At 29.8% G+C, this 18,989-nt stretch overlaps 1 protein-coding gene across 7 annotated transcripts in view; it reads left to right on the forward strand.

Moving 5' to 3' along the window:
* Positions 1–18,989, forward strand: part of LOC142327251 (lysocardiolipin acyltransferase 1-like) — a 63,997-nt gene that overhangs the window by 8,159 nt on the left and 36,849 nt on the right. For 3 of the 7 annotated variants that reach the window (XM_075370087.1, XM_075370096.1, XM_075370156.1), the window contains one exon: positions 14,419–14,678. The exons of 2 other annotated variants lie outside the window; for them this stretch is intronic. In XM_075370087.1, the coding sequence (XP_075226202.1) occupies positions 14,646–14,678 (33 nt within the window). In that variant the 5' untranslated portion in view covers positions 14,419–14,645. Of the gene's footprint in view, positions 1–1,429; positions 1,566–14,418; positions 14,746–18,989 lie in introns of those variants that run through there. 2 more of the 7 variants (XM_075370116.1, XM_075370126.1) reach the window with 2 other exon arrangements.

Raw genomic sequence — 18,989 nt, forward strand, 5'->3', positions numbered from 1 at the left:
CGCCGTATTGCCAGAAGTCAAATACACCCTGACTTTATCGTCACGTGCTCGATACAAATAAAACAGTAACTTCTGTACGTACTCATCAAGCTTACCAACAGGTAAAACAAACACCGGCAAGGACACCCGAAGCACCTTCTTGACGGAACCTAAAATAGTTATCAATGTACAGCCATCATCCAAAGACGAATCGTAGTACGCCACAAAATGTGCCATTTGAGTGGACGAATCATCCTCGTCCAACACCATCGAGACCTTCCTAATTTCACCAGCTCTAGCACTCGGCCGTCGAGCCATTTGGTCTGATCTATCTAAAGCACCGGCAACATTCTTAAGGTAACATAAATCAACTTCAGCTGAGAGGGATGTCAATTTTTCAGCCTTCTGCATTATATCAGTGGGCCATCTTTTCTCGACTAATTTACATAATTCTTTATCCAGAATTGGTTCTACGAGAACATAAAACTACATTACATATACCATGTTCCCGCGGTCTTTCTGTCTGGATAGATGCCTCTATAGAGGAGCCCAGCAGTGGAAAGGATGTAAAGAGAGGTCACTACAGCCTCTAGGCTTTCTCCAATGCACTCCCTTTCAAGGCTTTCTCCCTGGCAGCACTCTCTCTAATTTCCTTCTTGATGTTCTGCCGAATAAGCTTTTCCAGGACACGCAACTCCTCCAGTAAGTAAACCATGTTGGCTCCATCAGTAACGTCGCCATCACTATTGTCTGAGATAAGCTTAGCTTTTCTTTTAGTGATTCGCGACCTTGAATAGGGAGGTTCTACAACTATCGTGTCTTTTGCGTCACTAGAAGCACCAGGAACCGACAAACTAGGACGTCTGCGCTGCTGTCCCACCTGTGTACGGCGGGGCTCCCCCTCATGAGGATTCCTTTGGGCCATTCTGCACCAAAGTACAACTCAAACTCTGCACCAAACAACAAATCAATAGCTTAACGAGTAAAGCTACCGAAGAATAAATTGTTATTGATTAAATTCCAATACACTAATATAGTAGCTTTAAATATGAAGCTACAAGTCTATCAGAAGTAAATAAAAATAAAATTTCAAGAATGTACCTGATGCATGCAAAAGTTAGTCTTCAACCTACTAACGAACTAAACGGGCAACCCGTTTGTTACCAATTTATGGAGATGATTGGTCTAGCCTCGCAAGAGGTGCTTGCAAAATCTCACAACTTTAGCCTCACACGCAGTCCTCACGGAAAGCCGTATTTAACGTAAATTTAATTCTATTATTGTAATATTATTATTCGATTGATTTGATTCATTCAGTTCAAACCCAGCTAACAAAGCGATGAGACTCACAGTTCATTAATTCAATTCATTAACGTTTATGCTTCAACCGGCAAATCTTCAGTACTACACACACACACACACACACATATATATATATATATATATATATATATATATATATATATATATATATAGAGAGAGAGAGAGAGAACCTATGACAGTCACGGTAATGGGGAATCCAACGCGAGATCATAATTTAAATCGGTTTGGGCGTTGAGCTGCTATAAACATACATACATACGAGGGTAAGTCAATTATTATCCACAATGTAGTTAAAAATTTTATTGCAATACAAATAGGAAACTTACATGTACATAATTTTTCAACATAGTCCCCTTGCATTTCAACGCACTTGGTCCATAGTTGCACAAGCTTCCTGATGCCCTCGTAAAAGAAGGTTTTCGCTTGAGCTGCAAGCCAGGAATGCACCGCTTCTTTCACTGTTTCGTCCGAGGTAAATCGACTGCCCCTTAATGCCTCTTGACTGGATCTGGAAGTTGTAGTCAGAAGGGGCAAGATCAGAACTATACGGAGAACGAGCCAATACTTCAAAGTTGAGTTTCTGGAGCGCTTCAGCAGTGTGGGCAGCAGTATGTGGACGGGCATTGTTGTGCAACAACACAACACCTTTTGACAGCAGTCCTCAGCGTTTGTTTCGAATTGCAGGCTTTCCTTGGCAGTAAGGATCTCATTGTAACGTGCACTGTTTATTGTCGTGCCCCTTTCCTCATAATTTTCCAGTACTGGGCCTTATGAGTCCCAAAAAACCGTAAGCATCAGTTTTCCTGCGGATGGTTGGGTCTTGAACTTTTTTTTGCACGGCGAATTTGGATGTTTCCATAACATACTCTCGTTATTTATAATTGATAACAAAAAACGGGGATATAAACCTTTTCACTCCCGTAGTTCTTAATTCTCATTAAAATTTTCTTATGTACTTGTTCAATATCAGTTACAATATATCGTTTAAGAAGTTAGATTTTAAAAGCGCTTATTAGATCTTTGTGTACCTTTTGTAAAATGTTGGAAACAAATAAATAAATTAATGAACGAATAAACAGATATAATTGGAGGAGCAAATACGAATTCAAAAGGCATAAACGGACTTGCTGTTAGCTTCCGCAAACATAGAGCATCTCAGTGCGCATACGGAAATCTCGTTCTAACGAAGGTCAGCGTTAATAAAAAACGTAGATGCTTTTTTATCAGTTTACTGAAAATACAACTAAACGTTTTTTTGAATATAACGTCTTGTCATCATATTATTTTATAAAGTCTACTTTTCCATCTAATGCTGCTTGCTTTCGTATACTTATACAAAGCCCACTTTTCCAAATAGTTCTTTTAAATAAATATATCAGTAAATAATATCGTAATTTTTAAGTTTCAGTAATTCATTTTTAAATCTGCGGGTATATGTAAAATAATCCGATTGATATTTTAGTCATAGAATTTTTTAATATGAAAAATTGAAACTTTTTAAAAATATAATAGAAATAACCATTTAATTTTATTGAAGTGAAGATCCAGATAATGCAATAATGATTTAAACTTCAAAAAATTAAAATCTCAGATTAAATCATTTTATCGTTCCATTTACAATTCTGGACGTTTTATAGTAATGATTCAACCCAAATAACGATATTAAGGGGAAAAAACAATAGAATTTCATCTAAAAGGTTTTTCATTTACGATATTATTTATGCGATAAGGAGTCAACCTTGCTTTGGAAAAATTATTTATTTTCTTGACGACTTTTAATAGCCGAATAGTAGTGTAGTTAATGAAAATCAAAATGAAGTCTAGCAATAAATTGAATGAAAATATTTTTATAATTTTTTCTTCGAATAAACCTTGGACACGTTAAATTAATCATTTATCTATGCGATTGTTTCTTTGTTTTCTATCTGCCCAGTACCTCTTCATTCTTTCTGATATCTCTTTCCTTCGTTTTTCAGAAAGTTCAGCTCTATTGTTCTTGCGTTTTGGCGCTTCTTGGAACCTTTTATTTTCATCTTTTAATATTTTCTTTAAAATTTCTTTTATAATTTCTTCAGTTCTTTTAGGCCTTCTTGGACTTGTGTGAACTATTTACTTTTTTACTTTGGAAGAAATCAAAAATTTGTTTAGTCAATCTACTTTTTATTCATTCTAAATAAATGGAAATAAAATACAATTTGACTTTTCCTTACCGTGTCTGACACATTCACTTTTAGTATAAAGTTTATTATTTGGATTTAATTTTACCTGATTATTTTGAAATTTAGGACCTAAAATTTTTTTAATAATTTTTCTTTCTTTTTGTCTAGATTTTCTAGTAGATCTTTGTTGCCCAATCTTGGGGTTTCTGCCGCATAGATTGCTTCTGGCTTTATTACAGTTTTATAGTGTCGAATTTTTGAGTGTAATGATAAAGACTGTTTGTTATAATTGTTTTTAGTTAGCTACAAAACTAATTACATTTCATTATTTGCATTAATAAAAGAGTGAAATTTCTCCGTCTATTATTAACAAACTATTATTTTTTTTTTATTTGCAAACTATTATAATATTTTTTTATTTTTTTTACTAAAAGGTACTTTTTTAATACCATTATTTTATTTAAGCTAATAGAATTATATTTTACAATAATGGTATTTGTTAGCCCATAGGGCTGGTCTAATGGCAAACTCCTCGTCGCAAATCACTTGCTTAACAGCTGATTTTCGAAGTCGAAGGATCTGAGGTTTAAATCCTAGTAAAAATTAGTTACTTTTATACGGATTTGAATACTAGACAGCGGATACTGGTGTTTTTTGATGGTTGGAGTTCAATAAACCACACATCTCAGGAATAGTCGGCCTGAGTCTGTACAAGATTACACCTCATTTACATGCCAAAGATATCATTCTCATCTCATTGGAGCCTTGGGGGGAGGGTTGCTTATTTTTAACTAGTTGAACAAATTTCAACGTACACATTAGGAATGGTGATATAAATGGCATTTCTTAAGAAATATTTTAATACTGTTTAATTTCTATTTCATTGGTTTAGCTGAAAATATTTTGTTTTTTTTTGCAATAATTATTTAAAAAATAATTTTTTTTTAACTTTTTTTATAAATTTAATTAATTTTTGTATTTATTGTTATGATAACAGTTTAAAAAAAAAAAATCATATTAAAACATATTTCTATTATGCAAATTGAGATTTAACTCATTTTATTAAACCGTATCGTGCTTCTATAGCTCTATTGATTTTAGGAAGTTAACCAACAAACATTTTTTTAAAGAAAATTCAATATTTTCAATTTTTCAATGGTAATAGTAATATAAATAAAATAAACTAAATTTAATTATATTTTTACTTCCTTGTACGAAGTAAAGGAAGTATTGTGATCGCTAAAAATTTCGGTTTTCAGATTTCAACGGAAATGTCAGTTTGACCATCCCTCAATCCATTTTGTCTAGTTTCGGCGTGACCTCTGTACGTACAAATGTATCTCGCATAACTAAAAAATGATTAGCCGTAGGATTTTGAAATTTTGGATTTAGAACTGTTGTAACATCTAGTTGTGCAGCTCCCCTTTTGAATGCAATCGACTGGACCAAATATGTCCAAAAAATCCCAAAATCAAAAAAAAATTAGATTTTAGACTTTTTCTTAACTGCAGTAATAAGCCCTCATTGAGAGCTTTTCAAAGATATATCATAAGTTGTACTTATTTTCATTGTTTCCAGATTTATAGCCAAATAAAAGTTTAATTAATGAAATATTTGGTTCTTAGAAGGCACATCGGTTCGAATCCAACTTCATCTTCTTTTTTTTAAATTTAAATATATTGATTTATTAATAATTATTAATCTCTGATTGTAAAAAAAAATACAATAAATAATAATTCATAATAACAATATAAAAAAATGAAAATATATCAGAAGTTATTAATGAAATAAAATTTTGTGTACTTTTCATTTAAAAAAATGTGTATATGTATTTTAATATGCGAACAAGAAAGTTATGTGGTGTCTACATCAGATTTTTAACTTTTGATTTGTTTGTATATTTCCACTAGAATATGAGTATGATAATTAGTCATAAACATAAAAACTATTTTTTCGAAAAGTATAGAATGTTCGATTTTTGGTCGATTTTTCTTTTTACATATCTAGTCCAATTAATAAACATACGTAGGAGTATTATAAAGCGAAACAAATATTCAGGTTCAATTCCATATAAGTCTAGATCAGAATCATTTACATTACCATCATCGGTAGAGGTGTCCGACAGTGTTACATCAGAGTAAGCAAAACGTATATTTCAATTTTAACAAGTGTGTATCCGACGTGTGCTCTTCTTTTAACTATTTTTTTATTCCATATCTTTTACGCGTTCACGTACCCCGCTCCATTGTTCTTTTGCTGAAATCCTCTTTAGTCAGTGAAAACGGTAATCAGCCATACAAATGTATATTCCTTTGAGTTAGCCACTCTTTCATCCGACTACATATCTATTTGATTTAGATGTGGATGAAAGGGTGATTCTCAAATAATCTTATGTCCGTAACTCCGAAGTATAGTCCTGTACATTTTTATGTATATTTTCTAGTGCTAATAATACCGAATAGCTCAGTTTCCATCATCGCTAAAGTACAGTCAATGTTACGTTTACTAACCCCTTTTTCATATTACACTTATAATTTTTACGTATAAATTTATTCTTAAATTTTACACTAAACATTTTTTTTTAAGGGTAATCGGGCGGGTAAAACTTTGAGACTGAACGCATTAGCAAGGAAGTCGTAAATTTGGAATACGTTTTCATTTAATCACTTAATGCGATTGTATGAATTCACATCATCGTGATAGTTTACTCTACAACCTGATAGGGGTGATATCAGCGAGGGTTGTTAATAAATCTTCTTAACCACTAGGGTTGTGCAACGATTCATTCTTAATCCTGGATTCGGTTATTTTTTTTTTAAAGATTTCTATATCAGTGAGGGTTTAGAGGTAAACAGCTGCTGTAATTTACGTCTTGTCTATATATATTATGAAACACTATTTATTTCATAAATCGTCTTAAAAACCGACTAAAATTTATGTCGTTTTATTGACTGGTTACCTTGTCTCTTCAGTTTTCTTCCCGTACAAAAACAGTTAATAGATTATTTTCCTAAACGATGGACTTGTATTTTTTTAACTGGTCTTATATTTTTTTTAATATAAGAACAATTATATGGAAAGTTGGAATTTGGGGCTAATTCCACTTTTTTTATTTTTCACTTTAATTGAAACTAATTCCATCTTCTTTTGTTTTGGACAGTTCTTTTACCTGCTAGAACTTTTTTTTTAAATTAAATAAAAAATATTTATCGATTGAGATAGGCCATTACAAGAGCAAATTTATATTGCATTCGCATATTGCATTGGACAATTTATATCCTTTTTACGTCATGAATGTAGTGGTTGATTCTAGTACTATTGATTTTTCTTCATAATAATTTTTTGCACTGTTCACTTAACAATTTTTGTAGTTTTTAACTTTTTCTATCACTTAACATTTGAAAAAAGCTACACTATTTACACTCTTCTCTATAAATAAATGTAAACATTAAATACTATTTGCTTAGTTACGCCTAAAAAAGCCCGCTTCTTTTCCGGTTGCATATATCACTACTATATATCACTACAATTAAATTAATAAAAATTATTATTCGTTTAGAAACGTTATTGAATATTCAAACCGAAAAAAATCACCAAGAAACGATTTATGACTAAATGTAAAATAAAAATGTATACAATACTAGGTATACTATATTCTAAAAGTGATCATATATTTTTTATAAATTTCATTTAGAAAAAAATTTACTTTTGTAGCTTTCATTTTTGATAATTTTAATCTCACATCGTCAATATTTATTTCATCGGCAATTTTATTTGATGGAAATTCTTGCAAGACCGTTTAGTTTTTCTTGGTTCATCGTGGATCTTAAATAATTTTTGATGAGCTTTAGCTTCGAAAAGCTTCTCTCTGCTTGTGCTGCAGTAATGGACAATGTTTGTAAGATCCTTAATACAATGGTAACATTTACAAAAAATTTAATTTAATTTATTTTCATATATGAACTGTAATAATCTTTCTGGTCTCATATCCTCCGCAAGTCGTGAAGCAAAAGACTTTAATTCAAAATGCAATTCTGCTCCGGAAATATCTGTTTTAACTCCGTTGGTCAGTTTTCTATTCAAATTTTCACAATACAGTTTTAAATCATCGTATGACATTGCTGAAAATCTTTTTAAATTAAATAGAAATTTGAATGATTCAATATCAGTTTGAAAGGCATCAAAACGATCATTAAAAGCTTTTATCGGATTTTCAAATATGGCATCAAAAAATTCTCGCTTATATTTTTAATTTGGACTTACCTCTTCAATTTCTGTTTCTTCGGAAAATCTTTTTTTTTCTGTCTTCCCAAATTTTCTGGAGGAAAATCGTTCTCTACATTCAAAATATCCCCGATTTTTTGGGCTTGTGCGACAATGGAATCAGGTTTTTGTTGGTTATAATTTTGTTCCAAAAATATCTTGGTTTTTTCCAATGATGTTGATGCACCGGCAAAAGTGATTATACTTGTTTACTTGATATATTGATTTCGAATAAAACTTCATACCAAATCACAATAGAACACAGAAAGTCAAAATTTGTGATTTTTGCTGCAATTTGTAAAAGTGATTTGTTAGTTGTTTTAACAAGTTCTTGATGTGCTTCAAAGCCGAAAAGAATTTTTAGACTTGATCAATGACATCAAAAAATTTAACAATATGCAGTGAACATTTCACTGAAACTACAATTATCAAGTTCAGAGTATGACTGCAACATGGTGTATAAAATGCACGAGAAAATCTATTAAGAAACCTGAATACCATTTCTAATTCCTCTCATGTCTGCCCCGTTGTCATAGCTTTGTCCCCTAATGTGTTCAATGGGCAAAATACCCATTTTTTTCGACAAATTGATCCTGTTGATTAATCAACTGAATGGAATCCTAAAAAGCATTCACAAATTTGAATTCCGTGATTATTTTTGTACATTTTATACATTTTTTCTTGATACAATCAGCGATTAGCTCCATGATTTTATTCTGGATATCTTTTTTCCAGGTAGTGGACGTACTTAGATTTTTCTTTAGCCCTGGATAAATGTTTCTTCATAACTGGATCGAACTCAGCGAGAAAGTCTAACATAAAATTCTAACTATATTATCTAACTGTAGAAAAAGATTACCAAAAAAACATTAAAAAAATATCACGCCCCCTTAAGCTATCACACAATCCGTAAAAAATTAAAAAAGCATTCTTTAGTTCGTATATAGTGAACAGACAATTTCTTTGCGCCGTAGCGCCTGTGTAAATTTCACGTATTGTACCCGCCTTCCGCCGGCCCTGATATACATCGTTAATTATTTTAATAATACTGAACAAAAGTAATAAAAATAAAACAGATTGAAGGAGAAAAAACGGAATTATGACCATATCATTTATATACTTAAAATCTACTAGTCTCATTCGGTCGACTCACAATCACGTACGCAAAAATCATTTAGTCTGCACTAGTTCTTAGACGATTCTTAAGTTCACTAGTTCTTAAGTAATGATCTATCTTAAGATTCATTACGACCGACCTCCGTAGCGCGAGTGGTAGCGTCTCGGCCTTTCATCCGGAGGTCCGGTTTCGAATCCCGGTCAGGCGTGGCATTTTCACAAGCTAAAAAAATTGTCATTCATCTCATTCTCTGAAGTAATATGTACGTAACAGTGGTCCCGGAGGTTGGAAAAAAAATTCATTACGATTAGTCTTTTCTGCTAAAATATTTTTTTAAAAATATAACGTAAATAGAAAAGAATTATAAGGAAATTCAGAAGTAAATAAGTAGCCTATTAATTACAATTACTAATCTCTAAACATAGTTTGTTATCACGAAGTTCGTTAGAACTTCGATGGTAAGAGTTTGCAGAACTGGACAGATTTCGAAGTCAACGAACAGTTCTAAACATGACCTAACCTAAAAGTGAAATGAAAATGAGAAAAAAAACAAGTATGAGAACCTTATATTTCAGTCCTGTTAGATTTGTAATAAAGAATACTTTCAAAAAATCCCGCGAGTTTTGTTAGACAACGTTTTTTACATTTGATGAACCGCGGGATTCGAATATGTCATTTTTTCAAAGTGACTTTACGAATCGCGCCGCTAGATAGCAGTACTTGATAGTACTAGATAGCGTACAAAAACTAGATAATGTACTTGAAATAATAAAATTTTAAAAACGTATACTGCAGCTTCTTTTAGTAGTAAATGAAAAAACTGAAGATGAAAATATTTTTTTAATTCCCATCACTTCTTTAAAAAAATAAAACTATTAGTTTACAAGAGATTATATTAGTTTTATTAAAGAAGGAATAAATAAAACAGAAATAAATTCAATTGGTAAAGTTTTTATTCCACAATTAGAACTATTTGAACTAATTGATGAGAAATAAAAAAAAAAGTTCATTTAATTATATATATATATATATACAAAAATGAAGGTTTGTTCCATATGCATTCCTATACCATTCATCCGATTGTGATGAAACTCAAGTTGTTATGCGCATGCCCGCGAAGGTTTCTGAATGAGTTGTACTCGCTAGGTGGCGCTGGGGTCGAAAAATTATATTTATAGTCCGATTTGGCTCATATTCAGAATATGTATTAGCTACGTGAAAAGAAATATTTTTGCGAAAAAGGGAAGAAGGGAAAAAGGAAAAAGTGTAAGATGGAAAGGGTGAGGTCATGAAGAGGGGAAGGGGTAAAGATGGGAAGGAGAAAGAGGGAATAAGGAAATGGCTAAATTTTGTGATGTTCTGTAATGTTCAGTTTTTAATGTTTTATCAAATTTTCATTTGTGTTCATTTAATTTATATAGATATATATATATATATATATATATATATACTCAAATCTAACAACAGCGAAGCATTACCGGGTCAGCTAATAATAATATAAAAAATGTGTCCACGGGAACGATAAAAATCGAGGGTTGCACTTACAAAGTAATAAGTGTAAAATTACATCACGGATCTTCGATTCGTGAAGGTCATTATACTATTTTTATTAAAAAAAGGAAAAATATGGTATGAAGTGAATGATATGACTATTTACAAAAAAATTGGTCATGAAATTCAAGCAATGTATTTTTGCTTGTTCTAAAAAGGCAATAAATTTTAATAATAAATCCATAAGATAACAATCAGTAATTCATAAAAAAAAAAATAAATAAAAGAATAATCAAACAAAACGTAGTGATATAAAAAAAATACAATGAAATTGAAAACTGTACAATAAGACTCTCATAGATATCATTTCTTCCGCTGAAAAAACAAAGATTTCTGTAATATAAATAGAACCTGTTTTTAACAAAATGGTACTGATATCAAAAGAGGTGAACACTACATTTCTGTTATCAAAATCTGTTATTAATTAAAAATTTTTTTAAAACAAAAAATACACGTTAAATGAATTTTCTTTACGTAATAGACAATAGATATAAACTATACGTAATGGACAGTAGATATACAATAATAGATAATAAAACAATGTTTAAGCGTTCCATATAATAAGCAAAAAAATAGAAAAATTTGTTACAAAACTCTTACCATTTCATTTATATGCAATCCATATCACATTTACAGAAATAATGCATTTCTTATAATTATTTGTTGTTTAATAAATGAAATCGGGCCGGTAAGAGTTTTGTAACAATTTTTTTTTTATATTTTGCTTATTATTGGAACGCTTAAACATTGTTTATTATCTATTACTACATATTATTAGCTATTGTCTACTACATATATTTAACATGTATCTTTTTTAAACAAAATTGTAAATTAATAGCAGATTTTGATAATAGAAATGTAGTGTCTTACCTTTTTTGATATCAATATCATTTCGTTAAAAACAGTTTTATTGATATTACAGAAATCTTTGTATTTTCATCGGAAGAAATGATTTTTTTCCTGTTTAGCCTTTGGGAATCACCGTCAGGTATAACTTCAGAGGATGAATGAGAATGATTTGTATGAGTGTAAATGAAGTGTAGTCTTGTACAGTCTCAAGTCGACCATTTCTGAGATATGTGGTTAGTTGAAACACCAAAGAACACTGGTATCCACGAACTAGTATTCAAATCCGTATAAAAGTAACTGCCGTATAAAAGAAATGATATCTGCGAGACTCTTACTCTTACAGGTTTACAATTTCAATGTATTTTTTATATTTATTTATCAAATATAAATGTTTATTTGCGTGTACTGAATTATTTCTTCAACTTCAAACACTTGTTTCTTCTAATAAGGGAATAAAATACTTCTGTATACAAGCCACGAAAGTTTTTATGCAGAGTAATACTTAAGTGGGTAATAGCTGTTTGTGTTTTTCGAAGCTTCGCTAGTATTTCCAACCACAAATATTTTCTGGTATTTAAAATAGTTGTCAGTAACAAACGTAAAAAAAAAAAATAAATAAATGAAACATTATGAAAATTTGTAAATATGTTATTTTCGAGAAAATTTAAAAGTTTAGTGCTGATAATATTTTTAACTTTTAGAAGATAAGGATTAATAATAGGTTTAATGAATCACCAGCGTCGATTTTGAGTTTGATCAAGTCTTCAAAAATACCTTCATGTTTTCTTTACCCCTCAAAAGTAGATCATGCATACCACAAAACATCACAGAACCAGCTATTGAATTTTAAATGGTTTTTTTTTTTTATTATTGAATGTAAAATATTTTTTAGTAAAACTTTAATATTTTGTAAATTTTTTTTATTATTTGCAACTATCAGAAGTAACTAGTTGCAAAATCAACTATTTCAAATTTCAAAGCCATCTAATTAAGCTAAACTGCTGCAAAAGTAGCTAATTACAATATTCAATCGTTATTAAAAGTTATTGAAGTATGGTATACTTGTTATTATTTCCTTATTTAGTATTGTATGATTTTTCTTAAAATTTCAATAACAAAGACAACTTCAAAATCATTATTATTACAAACAAAAAAACAGTCTTCGCATTTCCTGAACATTTTAGGTTGCTTTAATTAGATGGTTTTGCAATTCATCGAATCAATGAAAATAATATAGATACATACCTTTCGTGTTAAAAACGTTTCTAATATCCATTTTAAATTGATATTGTTACGGGACTGCAGTCTGAACTAACTCAAATGTCTCAATTCACTCAACTGACTCACTCGCACTGATTGCAGCGCTTAAATAGGGAACAGAAGGTACTAGAACTTTCCCGGTAATTCCAACCTCGAACATTTTATATTCTTCGAGTTTTAGCACAGAATATTTAGATCTTGAACTGCCAGTACCCAGCTCGATCACCGGAGAGCGCTACCGCCACGATTCAAACATGCTTTCTTGCTGCGCAATACAATTTTAATCTATTGATACTGACCTGTAATTTTTTGTTTGACTAAATGAGCCAGGGTGGGCAAGCGCCCCATCTTGGTTAGCCTATGTTAGTAACGACGCCTTTCCCGGCAGTTCTGAGTTTCCCAGTCTATGTGTACAGGACACTTCGTAACAAGTTGTATCCTTACCATAATTAACGAGTACAAAATCTTCAACCAAAAGATCCTCCTCTTCGTTTATAATATTGAAACTGGTTGAATATGAACTGTCGATTACACAAGTTCATTTTATTACTGACAAGATTCAGTTTACTTGGGATGGCATCAATAACCTTCGCAACACACTTGGGCAGAAGTCAATCCAGACACGACAATAAACCGTAATTTCCAAAACACATTTAGCGTTAATGCGTGGTGTAGTCTAGTTTACGATCAGCTAATTGTATCATTCATTTTCCCACGACGTCTAAATTCCGAAATTTACTTGGAATTCCTTAAGGAACAATTGCCGCTGCTATTAGATGTTTCACTAGCATCAAGATACCACATGTAACTTCAGCACAGAAATGTGCCTTCCGACTTCTCATGTGCCGTATCGGATACTCAAACGAGCAACTTCCAGAGTGATGGATTGGCCCAGGTGGACCACACTTCTGGCCACCAAGACCACCTGATCTAACACCATTAGACCGTTGCGTGTGGGGTTGGATGAAAGGTATTATGTACAAAAGGAAATTTCATACTCGTTGGTTGCTCATATTATAGATGCCGCCGCACAAACTAAGGAAATTCGTGCAAAACTGCGGAAATCAACGCTAACAATCCGAAAACGTGCAGCCAAGCGTATTGAAATAGGACAGATATCGAAAATTTACAATAAACTCTTGATTGTATCAATTACAGTTTTATTTTTTAACTTCATTTTCTTTACTTGCACCATGCATAACACTTAAAAATTTTCATGCAGGAAATGTTAGTAATAAAATCAAATTTCTCGATCTTGTATTTATTTTTTATTGGGCTATTTTACATCAGTTTTCCTAGATTAAATTTTATACTAATTTTGATAATAAATTTTACGAATTTATTAGTCATTTTAACAAGGCTTTTGTATTATAGACGTAAAAAAAAAAACAAGCTTTAGACAACAATTTTTTCTGTTTTACGTCGAATATTATGAAAACTACTGGAGATATGGTTCTGGAATTTATTTTATTCAAATTTTCAGGTCAAAAACCATAAGAAACCATCAAGGTTACCCCTTAGTTTGGCCTCCTAGAATTTCAGTACGATTTTATTTTACTCTTTACCCAGGAATCAGAGCGAAATCATTCACTAGTCGTAACTCGCTAACGGAGCGTTTCCGGATCATGGTTATATGAACTTTTTTCATTATTTTCGGCAGTAGAATGAACTCAGAAAGCGAATCACGCGAATCACTGTATTTAATATTAAAAAAAACTTATTAAATCCAACTCTTCTAAGTTTTAGAAAAAGCTTCATAAAAATGTTTAAGTTAATTTAAGAGTCAATCAATACATTTGTGTTATATCTATGAATTTATTTAAAAAGAAAAATCAACTGTTATTTATATGATAGCTTTCAGAATAAGAACCCCCAATTTCTTTTTAATTGACATATTTTTCTTACTCATTTCTACAGTAAGGAAATGCTGGAGAGGAATGTTTATGGTAATGGAATAAGTGACGTATTCTGAACATAAGCATGAGCAGTGAATAGTATGAGAATTATGGTGAGGGTGACTGGTCCAGAAGGGATGCTGGATCAATATTACCCCCTCCCATGTTCTACTGACAGTAGCTGCTGCTCCCAGCTTTTGGGTGTTTGCTCTTCTCACGTGTGGAAGCTTTGTGAGTACTCCCCATGTCATGTCTTTCTCCAGGCCGTACACTTCAAACAAGGTTCTAAATACATTCCCTCTCTACATTTTTTTATTCTGCTTTGTCTTGCTGCCAAAGCTGATCTAAAGTAATTAATTTATAATTTTGCTTAAATTCACCTTAATTGAATGTAAATCTATGTTTTTTTCTTATTTCATTTATTGTGGTTTTGAAGTAAAGATAACTTAAAATCTTTATGAAAAATTGTGATTCTTAGATTTTAATTGTTTATGCTGATTATTATAGAAAAATATTTATTACTATTATTGATGCTACATTTTTATAATTAATTTATGCACTTCACTTTTAATCATTATAACTATGAATAAGCAATTATTGAACTGATAGAGATTTGTTTACTTGTTGTTAATTTTTTTCAATTCCTATGTATCTTCTTTAACGGAGAAAATATTTCTGTTCTTACAGAATAACAGGAATAATAGCTGTTGAGTAACTTCATACTTGTAAAGAAATTTTACTTAATAAAGAGCAGCTGTGTTTAACATTTTCAAGCTGTAATAATAAATGATAGTGATATTGCATATAATACTTGTAAAAATTCATATCTCTTAGGTTTTAAAAAATATATCTATGTCAGTTTGATTCATTGACATAATCTACAAATTTATGTATTCAAAGAATCTTTTTATAATATTTATTTTCAATTTACATCTATTTTCTTTAATAGAGAAAATATTTCTGTTCTTTATACAGAAAAATATTAATTTTTTCACTGATTCTTTCCAGCAATGCACGATATCATTCAACTAAAGCGCTTACAAAATTTATTTTTTACAAATGCATGATAATGAATATTGACAAAAAAAATATTTCAGATACTATTAAATGCTTGAAATTTAAAAAAAGCAGATAACATTAACTTTTTTTAATAAGCTACTTTAATTTGCTTGTGCTTTAAAGAAAAAAAGTTGAACTTATTCACTTTTGATTTTAACATTTACAAAATTTATTTTAAAAGGTAAATTAAAAGTTTGGCATTAGATAAACAAATTAAATTACTAGATTGACAAGGCAAAGCTGCTTGTTATTTGCTTCTTAAGTTTCTAAAAATTTAATTTCTATTTTGCTGTATCATTATTTACTTCTTTGTACATTAATTTCATTTTAAATTTATTTGTTCATTGTTTTTACTTTTTCTATAATATATTCTTTAAAATGTATATTTAGGGCTTTATTTTCTACCTTTACACAACTAACTTCATCAGTTGGTGTGCATAGTATTAAGTGAATTTACTACAATATAAATTTTATAATGTACTCAATGGAGATAACAATACTAAAACTTCTGATAATATTATGACAGTACTGCTGGTAAATGAACTAATCAACTATTTTAAAATAAGTTTTATTGAAGATTTTAAAACATAAATAAGAAAATGAATCTTCTAATGAATTAGGTTTCAATGATTCCTGAGGACTGTGTATTTAGTCTTTTTAATTTAACTAGTTCATAAAATTTTTAGAATAATGAATTTTCCCTGTTGATATATTAAAATTGAGCTGTATGAGGAAATTTTTATAGCTACTCATTTATGTTTGAATTAAACTATGCCATTTATAATTTAGTAGACCTAAAGTAATTTTACTGCTATGCAGGTGTTTTGACTATTGCCTGCTTTATGGCTGGTTACTGTAGACTCCCAAATTATGTTTGTATTAACTTTTGTAATCAATAAATTAAATTTATCATCTCTGTGTTAGTTTTATTAACCTGTCAGCTAGGTAACTGATTACTTTGTTCACTATTCAGTTTCATTTATTTTTATAAAGAAAGGATCTCAAGTTACTCCTCATTTAATACCATTCACAGATTTTAGAATGTATATAATGTAAATACATATGTGAAGCATTAATTGTAAAAAAAGAAACCTATAGTGTAAAATAAAAAAATCTGATGTGGATACCAAATGACTTCCTTGTACGCTTATTAAATTACATATACACATTTTTAAAAGTACATAAAATTTTATTTTACTAATAACTGAGTTTTTCATATTTTTTTTATTGTTATTATTTATTGTAAAAACCTTTTTACAATTACAGGTTAATAATTACTAATAAATCAATATATTTAAATTAAAAAAAAAAAGGTAAAAAAAGTAAATGAAGTCTAATTCGAACCAATGAACCTTCCCCTTGTAAGATCTAAATATTTCATTGATTAAAATTTTATTTGGCTATAACTGTGGAACCAATGAAAATAAGTAACACTTATGATATACCATTGAAAAGCTCTCAATGAGGGCTTACTACTGCAGTTAAGAAAAAGTCCAAAATCAAAATTTTTTGGACGACTAATTGTTTTTGAGTTATGCAAGATACATACATAGTACATACATACAGACGTCACGCCAAAACTAGTCAAATTGAATTGAGGTATGGTTAAAATGGATATTTCCGTTAAAATCTGAAAACCAAAATTTTTTGCGATCATAATACTTCCTTTACTTCATACAAGGAAGTGAAAAACCACAAAAATTTACACTAAATTGGAATATAGCAACTGATCATTTTCATCGCACGTCCCAGAACCTATAACAACTTTGCTGCAAAATTCTCAGTTTCATATTCATAAAAAATTGTACTTACGTATTCTTAAATTCTAGTGTAATTTATTACACAAAAAAGCTTAGAGATTAAGCCTGTTTCAGATAGAAAGGATATTAATAGAGTATGTTATGTATAGGGTGGAGGTCAGTGTGACATATAGCTTTCTTTCATGTTTAATGAAATAAAAAAAACCTTAATTATTCTCATTCTTAATAATATGTAAATATTATAGTTTTTACCAAAAGCATTACATATTACATTATAATTTAATAATTTAGATTAAAACATTCAAATTTAAAAGTTTTGTGAATTTGAGGTAACACTATTTAAAAATGATTTAAAATTTCTGGTTTACACAAGGAAGTTTCCAGGTTTATGTTTTTTTTTTACAGTAAAATTTACAAACACAATCAAAGGCAAAAAGATTACTCCTTTACTTTGCATCCCAGAAGTTTTCCTTATATATGGAAATGAACAATTTGTTAATTAATAAAAAGAATCACTCATACAATACCAGATTTGTTGTTTTTAAATAAATATTGACTAAAATTATCAGACAAATGTATTTCATGGAAAAAAACTGAAAAATTACTGTAAATATAAAAACTACTAAATGTATATCATTATTAGAATAAGAAGTTATTTCTGTAGTAATTAATCAGTACCTTAAAAGGTTGATGAATTTAGGAGGCAAGGCATAATGTATGCCATTATTAATTTGTTCTTCCTAATAGTATTATTTTCATTTAAAAATATATATCAAGTCAGATATTTAAAAATTCTATTATTTTGTGTTGTGTTTCTTTGTAATATTGATCCACAATTCTGTAATCCCTGAGTATGGGTTTATATAAAAGCTAAAAAAATAAATAATTAACATTTTCTTTTGAATTTTTAAAGTCTCATCTATTGCTACTACATTAAACATTATTAAATGCAAACAATATGAAAAGCAGGCCATCATAATTTAATTCAGGTGATTTACAGAAATTGGATTATGGCTTTGATTGTTGGAATTTGTTCATGATTAATACTCTTTATTACCTAGGATGTTACTCTGTGAGATAATCTAGGTATAGTAGAACTATTAGATTGTAAGGAGATGGAGTTTACTGTCTTATCCAGGACCTTCACCATTGCCTTCACCATTTTTACACAATAGATTGCACCTATGAGAAGTGGAGAACATGAATTTAAAAGCTAATGCATTTCCCCCAGATATCAAGAAGAATTATAAAAAATTACCTGAGAAAATTTATTTATAGTTAAAGGAAATATCAATTTAATTTTTTAAATTTATGAAGTTTTCATAAAAATACAGTTAAAAATAGTTTTGTTGATTTGCATAAATTCTTAAAAAGTAACTGAATTTGATTCTATTTTTAAAAATAGTTAAGTAATCTATTTTTTAATTGGATAATAATGATTACTTTTTAAAGATTATTTACATTAAAATTTTAAATGAAAAAATGTTTTTCTGTTGTCTATAGCAATTGATTACTCATCAGAATATTCTTAAAAAATATGTTCTTCTACGTCCCATTCAAATGAATTTAAGAATCAGTTATTAGATCCAGGGATAAATAATAAATTGCATCTTTACAACTGATTTTTATAAATTTCTAATGCTAAAATCACATTTAATAAACTGTTCGAAAAATATCACTATAGTTAAATAACATATGGTTACATTTTCAATGCATGCTGCTGGATAATGACTTCTAGTAATCATTGCTACATAAAGTTAATAATGGTAACAAT

Source organism: Lycorma delicatula, chromosome 1 (assembly GCF_047948215.1).
Source record: "Lycorma delicatula isolate Av1 chromosome 1, ASM4794821v1, whole genome shotgun sequence".
Lineage (NCBI taxonomy): Eukaryota > Metazoa > Arthropoda > Insecta > Hemiptera > Fulgoridae > Lycorma > Lycorma delicatula.